The sequence below is a fragment of the Rhinolophus sinicus genome, chromosome 14 (genome assembly GCF_057876585.1).
Source record: "Rhinolophus sinicus isolate RSI-liver-muscle chromosome 14, RSI-T2T, whole genome shotgun sequence".
Taxonomy (NCBI): domain Eukaryota; kingdom Metazoa; phylum Chordata; class Mammalia; order Chiroptera; family Rhinolophidae; genus Rhinolophus; species Rhinolophus sinicus.
The window spans coordinates 145,152,319-145,172,340 of record NC_142514.1 but is presented as its reverse complement, the minus strand read 5'-3'; the positions used below and the strand labels follow the sequence as shown (position 1 = coordinate 145,172,340).

The 20,022-nt window shown below is 46.2% G+C and overlaps 1 protein-coding gene across 15 annotated transcripts in view; it reads right to left on the bottom strand.

Annotated features, from left to right (window-relative positions):
• Positions 1–20,022, bottom strand: part of PPFIBP2 (PPFIB scaffold protein 2) — a 133,808-nt gene that overhangs the window by 5,998 nt on the left and 107,788 nt on the right. For 10 of the 15 annotated variants that reach the window (XM_019728175.3, XM_088791624.1, XM_019728216.3 and 7 more), the window contains 12 exons: positions 17,412–17,550; positions 16,195–16,227; positions 15,643–15,784; positions 14,824–14,952; positions 7,548–7,698; positions 7,171–7,282; positions 6,844–6,932; positions 6,411–6,533; positions 5,048–5,173; positions 4,184–4,372; positions 2,926–3,102; positions 644–709 (listed from right to left, as the gene is read on the bottom strand). In XM_019728175.3, the coding sequence (XP_019583734.3) occupies positions 644–709; positions 2,926–3,102; positions 4,184–4,372; positions 5,048–5,173; positions 6,411–6,533; positions 6,844–6,932; positions 7,171–7,282; positions 7,548–7,698; positions 14,824–14,952; positions 15,643–15,784; positions 16,195–16,227; positions 17,412–17,550 (1,476 nt within the window). Of the gene's footprint in view, positions 1–643; positions 710–2,356; positions 3,103–4,183; positions 4,373–5,047; positions 5,174–6,410; positions 6,534–6,843; positions 6,933–7,170; positions 7,283–7,547; positions 7,699–14,823; positions 14,953–15,642; positions 15,785–16,194; positions 16,228–17,411; positions 17,551–20,022 lie in introns of those variants that run through there. The other 5 variants (XM_074335936.2, XM_088791625.1, XM_074335939.2 and 2 more) reach the window with 2 other exon arrangements.

Genomic DNA, 20,022 nt, shown 5'->3' with positions numbered 1-20,022 from the left:
CTCAAAAATGGGAACCTTCCCTGCAGCTGGACTTGGACCGTCAGTTCTAGTCTGCCTTCCAGCCTTGGGGCACAGCTTTGGCCCTGCTTTACAGAAAAGTAAGCCAGGGCTCAGAGAGAATGACTTGCTCAAGGTCCCAGAGCAGGGTGGCTCCCTCCAGGGCTGCCCTTCTCCCCGAGACCAGTTTGTCCTCCCTGAGCATGCCAGGATACATTCATGTGCCTTGTTCTGTGACATCAAAGGCATGACAGGAAATACGTGTTTCACGGGAAGAGAGGGCAGAACAGTGCCACCAGGCCTGAGGTGAGGCCTGGGCGTTGGGCTGACTACAGGCAGGTGACAGAGCTGCTGAGCGTCTCCATTTCCCTCCCAGCTCTGAGCCTGGGGAGAGGACCTGAGACCTAGCACACTTTAGCTGTTTTTTGTTCAAGGCCCATAACCCTTCCCAATGCCCTGAACAGCTCAAGGCCCAGCAGCAGGCCAGTGGAGAGGGCCTCTGGGCAGCTTTCTGCCTCAGGGCTGGCTCAGGCTCTGACCTCAGTGCCCAGCAGAGGTGCTAGTGACACACTGGAGTGGGGACCTCGCCAAACTCATGGGGCCTCCCAGCACCTGTCCTACTGTGGAGAGAGGGTCGGGGTCCTACCGTGAGGCGGTGAATGTCTTGGGAGAGGAGCCCTATCTGCGTCACAGTGCCTTCTGAAGGTGCCATCTGTAAAATGGGCAGCAGCCCGGTCAGCACATGTGGACTCTGCTTATGATTCCCAGAGATGGCATGCAAGACCCATCCTGCTCAGGCATGCTCCCTGGGGGTGCAGGCAAGGTGTGGGCCAGGCCCTGAGGAGTGCTGGCTCTGTCTCTGGGGAAAGGCAGAGCTTCCAGTATCCCACACTGTCATGTACATGCTCTCCTGGGTCCCCACCCCGGCACCAGCTCTAAGGGTACACAGGAGCAGGGCACAGACAGGCCCTGTCAGAAGCAGCTTATTAGCACATATCAGGGCTCCAACTATCTCCAGGAGCAGAGATGAAGGCCTTCAGGATGTGGAATACACGGACAATTTCTGGCACCAACAGCAACCCAGACGCTGATGCCCGGTATAGGCACAGGTATAGGTATAGGTATAGGCGTAGGTGGGCATCCTCAGGTTGCTGCTGATGGAGCTTCCTCGCTACCAGGATCTCCCCTCCCTCCCCTCCCACCCCTTCCTCCTCAGGTAATGCTGGCCCGCTCCTTCTCCCCTAAGCTATTTGGACACTATAGATTCAGAAGCATCCTCTGAGGGCATCACATATAACCCCTGATTTTACAGGTGGGGAAACGGGCCCACAAAAGAAGAGGCCTTCCCTGAGGCTGCACAGAGAATTAGTGACTTCATTCCATGCAGAGTCTGAAAACAGGCACATGCAGATTCCCTCACCAGGGTATGATAAGCTATAAGGGACAGAGCCTGCCCTGACTGTGGCTTACACCTGCAGTGACCAGGTATCAGCCTTGACGAGCACCTGTCATGCAGTGGTCCCAGGCACTGAAATCAAACAGCAGCTGTCCATCTCTCACTGGCCGGACTGCAGGGGAGACCGGAGGCCATGGCCTGAGGTTACAGGTAGATTAAGAAGCAAATCTGAGCATCGCCTCCATCTGGGACAGAGTCAGTGTACTCTCAGTGCTCAGTGGGGTCCTCAGGCCCTGCCCCAGCCACCAGACAGTCACAATGTGGCTGGTACACTTCGGCAGATGAGGCCCAGGGGACCCGGCGGAGCCAAAAGCTGCCCCAGGGAAAACTGGGATCTCAGGAGCAAAAGCCCAGACTGGCAAGGCGTGTCTCTCACTCAGTCCTTGGCCAGACAAAGTCCATCTGGGAGACTCATTATCAGTTAGTCAGCCTCTAAATCAGGAGGACAGGTCTGCTGCAGCGCTGCCAACACAGACAGCACTGGTCAAGGGCCCAACTAGGTCAATAACAGAGAAGCTGGCAAAACACATGAAAGAACAGAAAGTCTTTCCAGCAAGGCCGCCTTCTTGTCTCCCCACCACCCCCTTCACTCGGTGGCCCACACCGCCGAAACATAACTGAACTTTGGGGTCTGCACGACAGATGTGACCCGCAGTCAGGAGGCACGCGAGACACGAGGTTCCCCCCTCGGCTTCACAGAGGGCGGTGGGGTCTGAAGGATAAGGGTTGGGGGATCCTTCCTTACTCCATTCCCCTCCTCCATCACACTTGGCAGGTCCTGAGTGTGCACCTGGCTGAGGACCTCGCTCAGTGCCGTCAGTTCTCAAGCTGTGCAGTGAGCAGGACTCCATTTCCAGATGTGCTCAGCTCTCTTTCCCCAATAAGATTAAAAGTGTTGTACTGTTTGCTTTCTACATAAATATTGGTTTTATTACCAGAAAGAAGCGGCCACCTCTGTAGTAAGGCACAACACAGTGACATTGTCACTGCGGCAGAAAACCCTGCTGCTGTCCCTTTGATCTCAGCCAAGGCACTGTGGCCACAGGCCGAAGGCACTTGAGATTGCCCTTCAACTGAAGCACAGTGGAGGGGCCTGAGAGCTGAGGCGCTGACGATTGTCCGTGGTCTCTGGACTTGTGTCCGAGCTAGTGTGTTTCCACTCGTGCTGAAGATGGACATTAAGAATGACTAAAAATGTACAAGCATCTTAAGTACCTTTCCTCCTGAGTCCACCTTTGGCAACAGTCCCCAAAGCCTGGCCCCTCAGCAAAGGTGCAACTCCATACCCTGGCCACCCTTAGGGCTCGAAGAGAGACTGGCCCAGCGGGCCACAATTGCTGGATTGTTCTCGGTGAGTCATGCACACAGGCGGGGGTGAGAGGCAGTTATACGGTGACACACACGGTGTTACTGTGAGCTCTGAGGGTGCACAGAGAAGACAGGTGACAAGGGCATCAGCTAGTCTGTCCCACCTGGTCCAGCCCATCCACTTCAGAGGCATCAAGGGGGCCGAGGCCCCGGCAGCCACTGTAAACCCTGTGACTGTCACTGACACTGTCACTGGGCTCCATCGGGCAAATGTAGTCCGTTGATTCATCGAACTTCTTTTTTCTTATGTTTCCAAAATGTGAAAATCCTAGTTTCCTTGGCTAAAACAAAGCAAACGCAAGAGTATGAGAAGATTAACAAGCTGGCGTGCAGCTATGACTGACAATGCATTACAAGCAGGCCCCTGAGGGGAAAAAATTAGGCAAACTGCTTCTTGAAAAGCTTAACAAAAGGGAGCTCCCAAAAGCAAGTTCTATGTGCTGAGGAAAGACCAACAGATAACTAATCTTGAACAAGGACAGCTGGTCCCCTAAGACTTCGTTCCTGAAACACATGCCCTGCTGTTTCAGATGGGATATTGGCTTTTCCCCCAAGGACTGGGAATCCTAGCGGACCCGCCGCACCACCGCTGTTGCACCACACGGGGGAGCTCTCCCTTCCTTCCAAGTGCAGCACCTCCAGCTGAGGCAAAGCTGCCCTGCAGCTGCACTGGACAGCCCTGGGTGGTCCTCCCTCCCTGCTCCAGCTTTGCCCAGCAGTGTTTCTGCTTGTCTCCCTCAGACACACTTCCCGCCCTGCTCCCTTGGGGAAGGAGGGCTGAGAAGGACATGGTCTGAGGACGACGGGGCTCAGGCAGGTCGAACGAGCTTGGTGGGATTCAGACAGCTCCAGTGAAAGGTGCTGGTACTTGGACAACCTCGGGACCTCTGGATAGCTGTGTGCTGCCATTCCACAGCACAGGGCACCTGGGGCCAGCTGCCAAGAGGAACACTCCCTGTGTTGGCAAGACAGCTTTGACCAAGACCCCCCACAGCACCGCGGCACAAAATTGGTCTTGGCTGCAGGAAGCCTAGACTCAGGGACTCATCTGCTTTGCAAAGTTTGTCAAGGCAGCCTTGGGGGTAGAGGATGAGTTCTTAACCTCCTGAGAATAGATGCTTCCTGCACATGGCATCTATATAAAGAAACCTGCAGTCTGTTCCTTGGATTCAAGACTGGCAGGGAGCTGGCCTAAAAAACTAACAGACAATGAAATCAAACTCTCAAAGCAGAAGCTGAGAGAGCCCCCTTGTCCAGGTGGCACACACTGGTTTAGCTCCAGGTGTTGGAGCAGCTGCTGTACAACGTGAGGGCCAGAAGGGAGACATCTGTGATCACCCCAGAAAGGGTCTGGCAACTCACCCGGACTTTGGCTGTGGTAGTCAGTGGTGTGTATGCTGGTGAAGCCATTTTATCTCGCTTTTCCTGTTCAGCTTCAGGACCAATCAGGGCACTGAATTTGGTAGTTAGGTGACGTCTGAGGAGCGTCTTTTGTGGTGGGATATTGAGAAGCATAGCCAGGGTGTCCCCAGTGAAGCGTGGCTCCAGGATCTAAGAAGAAACCAGTGACAATTATGGTGGCTCTAGGTGAAGGCACTAAGAAATGGGTCCCCATGGGCCTGAAGGTGCCTCCAGGGCAGGGGCTGATGCTCACCCACTTGTCCTGAGGTGTCCCACTCCACTCTCTACCTGGCACAGAGCCAGGCTCTGAGCAGAAACGAGCACATTTGACTGATCACCTCATTTTCATAGATCGGCAGAGAACTATGCTCTCTTACACAAGGTTAGCGCCCAGGGTCCACTCTGGACAACACCCAAGCCACCCCCTCATTTCCCTGCTGGCTTTGCCACTTGATAGACCTGAATGATGCTAAGGCTTGTATCATGGCGAGCAGGACATTGCATTCTGATGGCCTCCCCCTCACTTCCCCAGCCCCACGTTCCTCTAGGAGGAGGTCAAGCTGAGGGCTGATTCTCACGCAACCTCTTTGTCCTGGAATCTTCTGGGTTTGTGGCAAGGGAATTCCTTCCAGAAGCCATTTTGTTTCTATTAGGTATATTAATTCTTAACCACAAATTACCAAAATACATTGAGACTTCCATTTATACAAGGATTTCAGATGAAATATCAATTTTCACTGGGACTTATGTTTAGCCCTTAAGAAATCAGTTTCTGAATAGCCCCGATTGCACTGAGGCAGGGGAGCTGTCCAAAGAGCCACTCACAATGAGACCTCCATGGACGCCACTCCCACGAAGGTTGGGCGCATACTCTGCTAGGTCCACAGATCGTAACCACTCCATTACCCTGTGGTTGGACCACTGCACAACTTCTGAAGGAGAAAGGTTACTCTGTGAAGGGAGAAGAAGAGGGAAGAAGTTAGCTCTAATAGGCCCTACCACGGTCCTCTGTGGAGTCTGCCCCAGATGCCTCACCAACAGGTGACCCTCACCCCTAAGTGACCAGGCAGCCAGACCAGTGGCCTGAGAGCCTTCTCAGTTTCCAAGAAACAGAGCTCTTATGGAATCTTGCAGGATCTTCTACACTGAGATATCTGATTCCAGAATCCTGTTACTCCCTAATTTTCTGGTTAACTTTGGGACTAATAGTCCTAAAAGGCATATAGTCATTCACTCAGTGATTCAACAGAACTTTAAAGAGGACTATCCATTATGAGCTGAGTGTTTTATAGACAAAAAAATCTCCCTCTAGGCGAGTACACATTGAGATACTTGTGTCTAAATGCCCTCAAGTGGCATCTGGGTCTTCAAAATGCCCAGCACTGTGTCTGACACACCATGTTTCCCCGAAAATAAGACCTAACCGGAAAATAAGCCCTAGAATGATTTTTCAGGATGACATTCCCTGAACATAAGCCCTAATGTGTCTTTTGGAGCAAAACTTGAAATAAGACCCAGTCTTATTTTCAGGGAAACACGGTATAGAAGGCATTCAAAATATATTTGTTGAATAGGAAGAAAATAGGTGATGGAAGGTAAAGGTAGGAGTTTGTGGTCCCTCAGTGGGGCTGAGTGAATCTTCGAGCAGAGTGAGTCTTAGTTCCCAGGAACACAGGAGACAGGGTGTGATGAACGACCTTTAGCTTCAGGGCCCACCAAGAACTCCAAGGTTCATGGAACATTGTCAGGGACTTCTGCAGTACTTGGGTTGCTGTGCTTACCTACACTGTTTCTTCTCTAGCAAAACCTGTCCATGGATCCCTCCTGGGACTGGAGGTCAGTTAACTTCATAGCTACCCATAGGGAGATCTATTCCAAGATGTCTGGTTCCTTATGGGCACCTTATGTCATCCTCTGCCTTCTCTTCTCCTTTAATCATTACGATAGCTTTGAGAGACTGGCTGCTACCATCCTCTGGCCCACAGATCTGTCTCCCTAAGCAAAGGTGGGAGGTTGGAAGTCTAGTGGCTGCTGTGGAACACACAGTATAGGTCATGGGGTGTTTGGGGCAGCACGAAGCAGCAGCAAAGGAAAGAATCCCAAGCGCTATGGTCCAAAATGCAGCCATTTCCCGATGATGTCTCTCCTGCTGTCTTACACCAGATAGTCCTGGCTCAGGGCTACTCACCTCATCAGCCGGCCGCCGGTGCAGGCAGTGGGGGTTGAACTTGTTGACGTGCAGCACATGAATGGCACATTTGATGCTGAGATGATGTAGTTGGCTGGTGACTTTTAAGAAGAGGAGGTCATTCTAGAAGAGGCAAGTTTTGGTTGACGAACAAGAGTTTTCCAAGTGACAAACGACTCCTGACATTCCTTCCCAGACCAAACACAGAGAAGTCCACCACCTCTCAGCAGGGCACAGAGACACACCCACAGCTTTTCTTAGCACAATGGTTCATACTCTGCTACTTGGAACCTTTTATGTAACAAATGACATGATTTTAGGACCTTAAGAATATCGGGGAGGTGGTGGAATCAAGTTTAAAATAGCCATCGCAGGGGTCAGCAGAGCCAAGTGCTCACGGGGACAACTGAAATATTGAAAGGAAAATCCTCACCACAGTTAGGTATTGCAGCATGCGCCCATCAACTCTGGATTCATGAAATTGGTCTTTGTATTGGGGCAGGCCAATATCATCAAGCCAACCTGCAGAACAGGAAGCAACAGGCGTGTGAGGATTCATGAGCATGGGACTGTGAACGCCCCAGAAAAGGAGAGGCAGTAAACGAGCATTTTGGAGTTCCAGCTGTATTCCCAATAAGGTTCAGTAATCCATCTGCCTTTCCCAAGGCGACAGCTGTCTTTGAGACACATATTCACAGGGAAACTCTGTCTACTCTGAGGAGCTGCCAGAAACATAACACACATATACGCCTGTCCTTACGTGTCACCCAAATGTGGTCTAGCAGTGCAGACTTCTCCTCCTGCTTGGTGTTGATGGCTTTCACTGCTAAAACCAGCTTCTTCCTGTGAAGAGGGTGCTTAATTCCTAGCTCCTGAAATTGAAAGATGAAGACAGGTATGAAATTTTTGTGGGCAGTTTGGCCCTTGGAGGATGCTATGCCTGGTGGAGATATTCCACCTGGATGGAGTGTGGCAGTGGACCCCTGCACTATGCCAAGGGATCAACGTGCAGTGACAGAGGGAGTCTCAGCTTCCTCTGTTCACTCTCCTGTGGGGGTGGAAAGTGGGGGGCCTTACTTCTCCAGGCATTGGTTTGGGGAGGAAGGGGAATCTCCTCACCCAGGGCTCAGTCCTTACCTTTTCCATGTCCTGAGGGGTAGCTGTCAGCAAAGTGTGACCAGAAGTCACCCACTGCCTGGCAAAGATCACGTACTGAGCCAGGCCGAAGTCCTCCAGCCACGCACACACTCGGTCTGTGCTCCACTGGGCAAAGGGGGCATTGATATCACTGGGAAGCAGGAAAACAGCGTGTGCCTGTTAGTGGGAGAGCCTGAGGCTCCATCTGAACACAACAGAGTCTCACAAAAAGGGGAACAGTGTTTTAACTAACAACCCCATCATGGGATCTAGTTAAACAAAAGACCACTACAATGCACTCATTTGAGGTAAATTCTAGCATTTCCTGTGGTAACACCTGGCCTGAGTTCCAAATCTGTAGCTACTGAGAGCGTGGGGCAGTTACAGCATCCTCGTGAGGCTGTGTGTATGTGCGCCGTCATCCACGCACACGTGTGCATGTGCCACAAGCCCAGAGTCCTGCCCCATTAGAATGAAGATCCCCAACAGAATCACGTTTTCAACAGGGTTCAATACCATTTTTAGGGAAACACTTAGAAAACTGGGAAAAGGGGGGGTTAGTTCTCTAATGTTAAAAAAACAAAAAACAAAAAAACTCCTCCAATCAACAACAGCTAATACCTTATTTATTAATGAAACACTAGGGGCATTCACATTATAGCCAATAAAAAGACAATAGTTTTTATCAGTATTGAAAACACTGGTCTGAGTGGTGCAGCCAGAATAAAAAGAGATAAAGTAAAAATTAGGGGAGTTCCGGAAAAATGGCGGAGTGAGGTGAGCCTCTGTAAAGCTCCCCTGGAATTTACAAAGAATCGAACAACAAAAACTCCACAAAGGACTCCCTGCACAGCAGACAGGCAAGACGAAGAGGCCCACTACCGACTGAAATCACCTACAGGAGTAAACAGAACTGCTGAACAAAAGAAAGACCTCTTCCTATCAACTTGTTGCAGAAGTCACTCCTGTAGATGTCTAGGAAGAGAAATAGTAAACCAGTAATCGCCATGAGTAACCAAGGCAACAAGATAGCTCAGAAAGAAAGTGAAAAATCTCCAGAAAAGGCACTTAAATATACAGAAATATGTGACTTAAATGACAGAGAATTCAAGGCTGCAGTTCTGAAAAAACTCAACGAGATACAAGAAAACACAGATAGGCAGTTAAATGAACTCAGAAACTCAATTAAAGAACAGTATGAGCATTTTACGAAAGAGATTGAAATTTTAAAAAAGAACCAAATAGAATTTCTGGAGATTAAGAACTCAATAGAAGAAATTAAGAATGAAATAACCAGCTTAGGTAGTAGAGTTGACCAGATGGAGGAAAGAATCAGTGACATCGAAGATAGAAACCTGGAAATGACACAGATAGAAGAAGAAAGAGACTTGAGACTTAAAAGAAATGAAAGAACTCTACAAGAACTTTCTGACTCCATCAGAAAGAGCAATATAAGAATAATGGGCATACCAGAAGGAGAAGAAAGAGAGAAGGGAACAGAGAATATATTCAAACAAATCGTCGATGAGAACTTCCCAAATTTGTGGACAGAACTGGACCCTCGAATCCAAGAAGCAAATAGAACACCTAGTTACCTCAATCCCAACAGGCCTTCTCCAAGGCACATTGTACTGAAGCTATCTAAAATCAACGACAAAGAAAGAATCCTCAAGGCAGCCAGGGAAAAGAAGACGGTAACTTACAAAGGAAAGCCCATTAGATTATCATCAGATTTTTCAGCAGAAACTCTACAAGCCAGGAGGGAGTGGAACCAAATATTCAAACTATTGAAAGAGAGAAATTATGAGCCAAGAATAATATATCCAGCAAAGATATCCTTTAGATATGAAGGAGGAATAAAGACCTTTCCAGACATACAGAAGCTGAGGGAATTTTCTAATACACGACCTGCACTACAAGAAATACTAAAGGAGGCTATTCGACCACCATCAACAGGGACAATTTGTGGCAACCAAAACTCAAAAAGGGGGAGAATAAAGGCCTGAACCGGAATATGGGAATGGAGAAAGTAAGCGTGCTGAAGAAAATGGAATACTCTAAATATCAAACTTACTTTTACATAAACTTAAGGGTAACCACTCAAAAAAAATCCAGAACTGAAATATATACTGAAATAAAAGAAGAAACAGAGGGAAACATCATAGAATACCACCACACAGAAATAATAGACAACAACAAAAAGGCAAAGAAACAATGGAGACACAGCCTTACCAGAAAACTAAAGATAGAATGACAGGAAATTCTCACATATCAATAATCACCCTAAATGTAAATGGACTGAACTCACCAATAAAAAGGCACAGAGTAGCAGATTGGATCAAAAAACTAAACCCAACCATATGCTGTCTCCAAGAGACACATCTCAGCTACAAGGACAAGCATAGACTCAAAGTGAAAGGGTGGAAATTGACACTCCAAGCAAATGGTGCCCAGAGAAAATCAGGTGTAGCCATAATGATATCAGATGAAACAGACTTCAAGGTGAAAAAGATAACAAGAGACAAAGATGGACATTTCATAATGGTGAAGGGGACTGTAAAACAAGAAGACATAACAGTCATCAATATTTATGCCCCCAGTCAGGGAGCACCGAAATACACCAAGCAACTACTAACAGAACTAAAGGGAGAAATTGACCAAAACACAATTATACTAGGGGACTTAAATACATCATTGACAGCTATGGATAGATCATCCAAACAGAAAATAAATAACGACATAGTAGCCCTAAATGACACATTAGATGAAATGGACATAATTGACATTTATAGAGCACTTCATCCTAAAACATCAGACTACACATTCTTTTCTAGTGTACATGGAACATTCTCAAGGATAGACCATATATTGGGACATAAAATCAGTCTCAACAAATTTAAAAAGATTGAAATCATACCATGCATATTCTCTGATCACAAGGCTTTGAAATTGGATATCAACTGTAAAAAGAAAGCGGGAAAAAACACAAATACATGGAGACTAAACAACATACTTTTAAAGAAGGACTGGGTCAAAGAAGAAATTAGAGGAGAGATCAAAAGATACATAGAAACAAATGACAATGAAAATACATCCTACCAAAATTTTTGGGATGCAGCGAAAGCAGTTTTAAGGGGGAAATTTATCTCATTACAGGCCTATCTCAAGAAACAGGAAAATTCCCAAATAAATAACCTCATGTTACACCTTAAAGAACTAGAAAAAGAAGAACAGGTAAAACCCAAGGTCAGCAGAAGAAAGGAAATAACAAAAATTAGAGCAGAAATAAATGAAATAGAGAACAGAAAGACAATAGAAAAAATTAATGTGACAAAGAGCTGGTTCTTTGAGAAGATTAACAAAATTGACAAACCCTTGGCTAGACTTACTAAGATAAAAAGAGAGAAGACACTGATTAACAAAATCAGAAACGTAAAAGGGGAAGTTATCACGGACACCACAGAAATACAAAGGATCATCCAAGAATACTATGAAGGACTATATGCCACCAAATTCAACAACCTAGAAGAAATGGATAAGTTCTTGGAAACATATAGCCTTCCAAGGCTGAACCATGAAGAACTGGAAAATCTAAACAGACCGATCACCAGTAACGAAATTGAATCAGTCATCCAAAACCTTCCCAAAAGCAAAAGTCCGGGACCAGATGGCTTCACTAGTGAATTCTACCAAACCTTCAAAGAGGATCTAATACCAATTCTGCACAAACTCTTCCAAAAAATTGAAGAAGAAACAGTACTCCCCAACACATTTTATGAGGCCAACATTACCCTGATACCAAAACCTGGTAAAGACAGCACAAAAAAAGAAAACTACAGACCAATATCTCTGATGAATACCGATGCAAAAATCCTAAATAAAATTCTAGCAAATCGAATACAACAATGCATTAAAAAGATTATTCATCACGACCAAGTGGGGTTCATCCCCGGGGCACAAGGATGGTTCAACATACGCAAATCCATCAATGTGATACATCATATAAACAAAATAAAGGACAAAAATCATATGATTATATCAATTGATGCAGAAAAAGCATTTGACAAGATACAACATCCATTTATGATTAAAACACTTAATAAAATAGGTATAGAAGGAAAATACCTTAACATAATAAAAGCCATATATGACAAGCCCTCTGCTAATCTCATAATTAATGGAGAAAGACTGAAGCCCTTTGCTCTACGTTCAGGAACACGACAGGGATGTCCCCTATCACCTCTGCTTTTCAACATCGTGTTGGAAGTCCTTGCCAGAGCAATCAGGCAAGAGAAAGAAATCAAAGGCATCCAAATTGGGAATGAAGAAGTTAAATTATCACTCTTTGAAGATGACATGATGCTATATATAGAAAACCCTAAAGACTCCACCAAAAAGCTATTAGAAACAATCAACGAATACAGTAAAGTTGCTGGCTACAAAATCAACGCACAAAAGTCCATTGCCTTCCTATATACCAACAATGAAATCTCAGAAAAAGAAATACAAAAAACAATTCCTTTTACAATTGCATCAAAAAGAATAAAATACCTAGGAATAAACTTAACCAAGGATGTGAAAGACCTATATGCTGAAAACTATAAGACTTTTCTGAAAGAAATTGAAGAAGACACAAAGAAATGGAAAGACATTCCGTGCTCATGGATTGGAAGAATCAACATAGTTAAAATGGCCATATTACCCAAAGCAATATACAGATTCAATGCAATCCCCATCAAAATCCCAATGGCATATTTTAAAGAAATAGAACAAAAAATCATCAGATTTGTTTGGAACCACAAAAGACCCCGAATAGCCAAAGCAATCTTAAGAAAAAAGAACTATAATGGAGGTATCACACTTCCTGACTTTGGCCTGTACTACAGGGCCACAATAATCAAAACAGCATGGTATTGGCAGAAAAACAGACATATAGACCAATGGAATAGAATTGAGAACCCAGAAATAAAACCACATAAATATGGACAGATAATTTTTGACAAAGAAGCTAAAAACATACAATGGAGCAAAGACAGCCTCTTCAATAAATGGAGCTGGGAGAATTGGATAGCCACGTGCAAAAGAATGAAACTGGACTGCTATTTGTCACCATGTACCAAAATTAATTCAAAATGGATCAAAGACTTAAGCATAAGACCTGACACAATAAACTGCATAGAAGAAAACATAGGTACTAAACTTATGGACCTTGGGTTCAAAGAGCATTTTATGAATTTGACTCCAAAGGCAATGGAAGTAAAAGCTAAAATAAACAAATGGGACTATATGAAACTTAAAAGCTTCTGCACAGCAAAAGAAACCATTGACAAAATAAAGAGGCCACCAACTGAATGGGAGAAGATTTTTGCAAACAGTGCCTCCGATAAGGGGCTAGTATCCAGAATATACAAGGAACTCATGCAACTGAACAACAAAAAAACAAACAACCCAATTGAAAAATGGGCAGAGGACTTGAAGAGACATTTCTCCAAAGAGGACATACAAATGGCAAATAGACATATGAAAAAATGCTCAACATCACTAATCATCAGAGAAATGCAAATCAAAACCACAATGAGATATCACCTCACCCCAGTCAGAATGGCCATCATCAACAAGACAAATAGTAACAAATGTTGGAGAGGCTGTGGAGAAAAAGGAACCCTCATACACTGTTGGTGGGAATGCAGACTGGTGCAGCCGTTATGGAAGGCGGTGTGGAGGTTCCTCAAAAAATTACGAATAGAATTGCCATATGACCCAGCAATCCCTCTCCTGGGTATCTACCCAAAAAATCTGAAAACATTTAGAGATAAAGACACGTGTGCTCCAATGTTCATTGCAGCTTTGTTTACAGTGGCCAAGACATGGAAACAACCAAAATGTCCTTCGATAGATGAATGGATGAAGAAGTTGTGGTATATATACACAATGGAATACTATTCGGCAGTAAGAAAAGATGATATAGGAACATTTGTGACAACATGGATGGATCTTGAGAGTGTAATGCTGAGCGAAATAAGTCAGACAGAAAAAGCAGAGAACCATGTGATTTCACTGATATGTGGTATATAAACCAAAACAACAAAAGAACAAGACAAACAAATGAGAAACAGAAACTCATAGACACAGACAATGGTTTGGTGGTTGCCAGAGGGTAAGGGGGGTGGGGGGTGGGGGGTGGGGGGTGGGAGATGTGGGTAAGGGGGATCGAATATATGGTGATGGAAGGAGAACTGACTCTGGGTGATGAACACACAACGGGATTTATAGATGATGTAATACAGAATTGTACACCTGAAATCTATGTAATTTTACTAACAACTGTCACCTCAATAAATTTAATTAAAAAAAAAAAAAAAAAAAAGTAAAAATTAGAAGCATAGCTATTAGAGAGGTAGAAATAAAAGAAAGCCATTCCTTTCAGATGATACAACTGCCCACCTAGAAAACGCAAGAGAATTCAGTAAGGTGGCTAGTTATAAAATACACACGTACACATATTTATGATATACAAAAACCAACAATTTTCTATACACCATCAATGCATACATACTAACTTTCTTGTTAAAATAATTTAAAAATCCCACTCATAGCAACCAAAATTATAAAATGTCTAGTTGACTTTACAAGGAACCTGTGGGTCCTGTGTAACTGTGTGTGTGTGTGTTGGGTGGGAGGAGGGAGAAGGTGGTAACTGTAACACCCAACTGAGCAACAGAAGAAAAGACATGAATAAATGAAGAGCTAGATTGTCTTCCTAGACAGGATGACTGGGTATTACAAAGCCATCCATTCTTAGAGACATCAATTTTTCATGTAAAGTGTGAATATTAATGGCACCCTTAAAATCTCAATAGAGTCTTTTTTGGGGGGTAGGGAAGAAGTTGACAAAGCAACATTCTGTTCATTTTTTAAAAATAAATGGGGATTTATGGACTATTAGAAGACTAGATGTTTTAAAAGATTTCTTCTAGGAAAGTAACCCTAACATGCTGGTCAAAAAAAAAAAAAAAAATCATTGTTTGAATGCCTGGTTGAGTTGTTATTAAAGTGGGGGAATTCCTTAAAGAGCCAGAAGACTTCTTATCTTTCCCTCTGTGTACCTGTAAGCATGAGTGATGTCTACTTGTGTCAACTGGGAAGGGTTGGGAAGCTCTGCACGAGGGCTCCCGTCTCCCACCTCTGGGTGCTCTGGAACATCTAGCCCCATCCCCACTCCACCCTGGTCAGGACTTCACACAGTTCTTTATAAATGGACTGGAGGGAGGCTTACCTTTTCTGACCCTTGGGGTCCCTGGTCCGAGAGAGCCTGGGCCCTGCAGTCGCTCGGAGCCCACCTCGGCGAAACTCTGCCATCCCCGGTGCATCGGTGTTGAAATTTCCTGACTGAGTTCTTCGGATCCTGCGTGAAAGAGAGGCATCACAAAGACTGTCAGGGGGAAGTCTGAAAGCATGGAGTCAGGGCAACCCCTCCTACACAGGGCCACACAGCCAGACCCAGGATTCTCAATGGCACTGCTTCCAAGTGCCTCCCCAGGGGTCAAGGATCATGACCTGTGAGAGCTCTTTGGCCAGACCCAAGTCTCAATTCTAATCCTGCCTCTGGGACTTGTGCCACTCCCCGTGGGGGTACAAGTGAAGTTTGGTGCCTGGTAGGAGGCCCCAGTTTCTGCCTCATTTCATGGACTGGGTCAGTTGAGCTAGCAAGTAGTCAGCACTCCATCTTCAAAGATTTCTGAAGATACAGACAGACCCCTAAAAAGGAAGAAATTGGTCTTACCCATGTGTCTCTCCCAAAGCACATGTGATTGAGCTGCAGAGAATGTGCTCAGGGTGTGGGGGATGGATGGATGGATGGATGCCTTGAACGAGAGACATGTAATGCAGCTGACTGTATTTATTGGGTACCTTTCATAGTTCTCCTTCTCTGGGCCCTAAAATAATCACTCAAATTCTTCTCTCTAAACATGACCACACTGTTTTTACTGCTCTGCTCCAACATCTAATTGAACAGGGGTTTATGGAGAATCTGCCCAGTCAAAAAGAATATTAATTCCAAGTAATAAAATTATAATCATCACCACCAACTTACTTGCCCCAGAATTTCCTGATGCCTTTGGGGCTCCGTTTACCATCTGGTGTCAGGGGAGACTGGGGGCCCGACTCAGTACCAGATGATGTGGATGAGAGGTCATTGGCCATAGTAGTGTCGTCCCAACCACTTTCTGTGTCTCCTGAGATTGAAAGAATGTAATGATGTGTGAATGAGAGGAAGGGATGTGACCTTTACAAACATTCCCCCAAGCCTGGGCCATTGTTCAGAGGGAGTTGGGAAGAGTCTGCCCAGCTCGGCCACCAAGATCTCACAAGGATCTCACAAGGGGGCTCAAGCACACTCCAGGTTTTCTCTCCGAGGACTGAGTGAGATTAAGGTTCCAAACCTGGGTGAGCTAATGCCTTTGAATTTTAAGGGTTTGGGGTCCAAGTACTTGCAGATAACTCCAAGAAGGAGCCTGCTCTCTTTTTCCCAAGGGAGATTCGAGAATGCAGACAGGAGGGGATCCTGGCTGAGTGTTTGGGAGCGGGTGTTAGGGTAGGGAAACAGGGTATCTCACTCTCCACCTCACCTGGAAGGGTACAGTACCTAATACGGGGGCACTGACACTCCGGCCACGATCTCCAGCCAACCAAGAAGCAGAGAAGCCACATGAAGAAGCAAGAGAGGCCCAAGTCCAGCCCACCAGAGTTATAGGGAAGCAAAGAAATAAACAAGAGAGTCATCGAGCAAGAGAGAAAAACTCAAACAGAAAGAAAAACAACCCCACAAGGAAGGAAGGGGTGAACGGCGACTGGGCTTGGCCCACAGGGTCAGCACAGCGAGAGGAGGCCTCACGCGAGGGGACCAAATGCTCCTGGAGCACTTCCTTGCAGGTAGGGTGTCCACATGCAGGGGGAGTGGCAGGGGCTGAATACACCAGGCCCCGTACAGCTTATGTGGCTGCCAGGGCTCACTTAGGTCAGACTAGAATGTCCAAAACCACTTCAAGTCCACAGTCTGACTGTCATCAGGACATACACATTCAAGGCTTATCTGGAGTTCCTGTAACCAAAGGCAGAACTGGCCAAGGGCAAAAGCCAACACATGGCTGGCACAGGGAACAGCCAGGGATAAGGAATCAGGGGTAGGGAGAGCTCTGCCAGGACTAGAACATTCCCTCCTGGGCCCCATTGATCTGCTGCTGCTATTGGGGAAAGATGGCCTATTACGCATGGAAAGTAGCAAAGACCTCCACGGTTTCAAGTCCTAAGCACCGAAAGGATACTTGTGGACTGACATCCTTGCCCACTGGCCACTGACTTCATTTCTCTAAGGAAATGCCCTCCCTTGGAAGAGCGCATAATATCATCCTATTGGTAATAGAGAGGCTGCAGAGAGGAAGGCAGAGACAGGAAAGAGAAGATCAGGATGACAGAGGAGGAGGAGCAAGGGACAGGAAGGGTGGAGTGGGATAGCTAAGAGGGAGGGAAAAAAGGAATGATGGGAAGGATAGGAAGGGGTTCAAGAGAGGAGGAATAGAAGAGGGGAGCGAGGGGTGGTGTACTTGCAGCTGGAAAGGGTGGGTACACACCCCCGTTTTCTGGGGCTCTGAAGTGTTTACCAAAGGGAACAGTGTGCCCAAACAGGGAGCCATCATCTCTGGAAGTGGGACCACCCCGAGGTATGGCTTGTCCCATCCACTCACCCCCACCGTTCTCCAATTGTGGGCGGCAGTGGTGGGTGCAGGGATCTCGTGCGGTAATTGGAAGTGCCAAGGCCGCCCGTCGCTTCAGGGGCCACAGGCCCAGGGCCTGGATACTCACTCAGCCGCAGCAGGCTGCTCCCGGCAGGGTCCGGCTGGGAGGCAGTGGGAGTAGATTTGGCAGCCTCTCCATTGGGCATGGCTCCTGACATCTTCCCAGGTAACGTCGGGTATTTGTGCTCTGCCGGGAAAGGGCTGTCCTATTAGAAGGGGAGAGCGAGATGTTGAATTAGCCGTCAGTCTCAGACTCAAACCCACTTAGGAAATCTCTGGATGCAGGAACAACTCTCTGTTCTCTAAGAGGCATTTTTCACTTAGTCCAACTCGAAGACCCCTCAAAGATCATTTAGTCCAGGCCAGGAAAGGGGAGAAGAGTTCTGAGAGAGGTAGAAACTTGCCCAAGGCCATGCAGTGAGACGGGTCGGGTCAGGCCCAAGCCCACGGCTGACTGCAACGGACTCTCAGCAGAAGTGGAGGTGTCTTGCAAAGGGGACCTTTGCATTTGGTCTAGTGTTCAGAGGCTCAATGAATAAACAGCTGTGTGTTACCCTTTGAGCTCTTTGAATATATAAACCAGAATTCTAATAAAAGCTATTACTTTACTATATAATGTTATGGATAGCTAATATATATTATTACATATTATGATAATTGTTATTTTGAAAAATATCAGATTATGGCAAAGTGAGAAGATATGCCCACACTCAGGGGAGATGACAACAGAAAATGAGCCAGAGGGCTCCATGCTGACAGAGTCCCCTAGGAACTTAGGGTTATAGTCTGCATGAGGTTCGGCCCCAGTGCAATGGGCTCTGGCCATAGAAAGGGTCCCCAAGCAACAAGCCGATTAAAAGGGGAAGAAGAATTGGAATTATTTGGTTAAGGAAGATATAATGACCCCTAAATTCACAAACCTGAGGGAAACACCGCGGAATGCATTTGAGTGAGAATTACAAAAGAAAAATTGAAGCAGCATTACCAAGGGAATCACCTACAGTTGGACCCAGAAGAAAGATATGAAAGACACAACTGATTTCAAAATGGACGAATCAGAAAAGCAATGGGAGACTTCAGTGACTGAGACATCTTTTGAAGTTTCAATTAGTTAGAAGCTAAGTGCCCAATAAATTTCTGATTACAGTTTGTTTATACATGCATGTCCTAGAAATTGTTTGAAATCCAATTCATTCATTGAACATTGAATACTAATGCTCTATAAAGTAGCTCAGAAAGCACGGATATGAGAAAAGTAGGCTAAATTCTCAATGAATTCTGAAAGAACTGGATGGTGAAGTAGAAATAATCACAACCTTGAGAGATGGAGACAATGTGATTTTTAAGTTCATGGTGACCTAGAGGTCGAGACTGGACCTGACCAGTCAGACATGCGCTCAAGTCCAACAGTTTCCAAAGCTAGGCCATGGACTGGCTGCTTCTTAATCACCTGGGGCACTTGTAGAAACAATATCAATTCCCAGGTTCCACTTGGTCCCATGAATCCGCCCCTCTGGGAGTGTACCCTGGGAGTCTGTATTTTTAACAAGCATCTCAATGATTGATGCACAGTCAGACCTGTGACCCACTGACAGCCTTCAAAACGTTCAGAGAACTGAAGGGCATGACTCCAAGTTATATAGTATACAGGAAATATGGGAGTGGGGATGGGCTCTCAAAAACAGATTTCTGGTTGTGCGGTCACACATACTCTCCTAAGGCAGGGCTGAGACAACCAAAGCATTGACGTGGGCGGCTCTGGGAGCTGGCCGAGGAGCTGAGATGTAAAGAGAGCAAAGACCCAACCCAAGGCTGGGCTTCAAAGGTGGCCCAGACCAGTGAGAAAGATAACTAGAGGAACCGAGGGCAAGGGAAGGGGCTCTCAGCTCTGTTCAGCCAAGAAGGAAAGCTGGGAAGGAAGGACTCACTGCTGGAGAAAGTTGTGCAAGGTCAGGACAGGACCCAGAGGAAACGGAAATGCTTGAATCAGTTCTGCTTCTCTTGCCTCCAAGAAGAATAAGCCTGGTTGTGGGGGAATGGAAATCCCAGCCAGGGAGCAGCATATAACTGATTGCCGAGCACAGAAAGGCAGCACACACGGGTGGAAAGAGCCCAGGCATTGAGTCAGACAGACTCAGGCAAAGCCCTTTCTCTTTAGCCTCTCAGAACCTCTGTTTTATGGTTTCTAAATAGAGAATAACAATACCTGCCTCAGGCCTAGCACACAAACGGAAGCACAGACACGATCACGTGCCTGGGGCTCATGGAAGGCACGGGTCAGATCCTATCAGGAGTATCACACTCAAGTGTGGTCCAGGGCACAGTGAGAGGACACACTGAGAAACTAGAGCCGATCTAAGGAGATTGAATAGGAACATGAAAGGTCTGTGATCTGTGTACGTGAGAAGAGGATGTTTAACTCAGAGACAGCCCAAAGGACTTAAATTCTGGAGCTGTCAGGAGCAGGGAGAATGATTTATTCCATGGGTTCCAGAGCAAGATCCAGGACCAGGCATGCACATTCTAGGGAAGCCCGGAAGATGCATCTACCAGACAGAGCTGGGAGAGAATACAGGGGGTCTAACAGTATAATGAGCTCTCAGTCACAGAAAGCAAGGGCCAGACACCAACATTAGGGGATATTGAAGAAAGATTCTTGCACCGTAGCCAAGCGTATT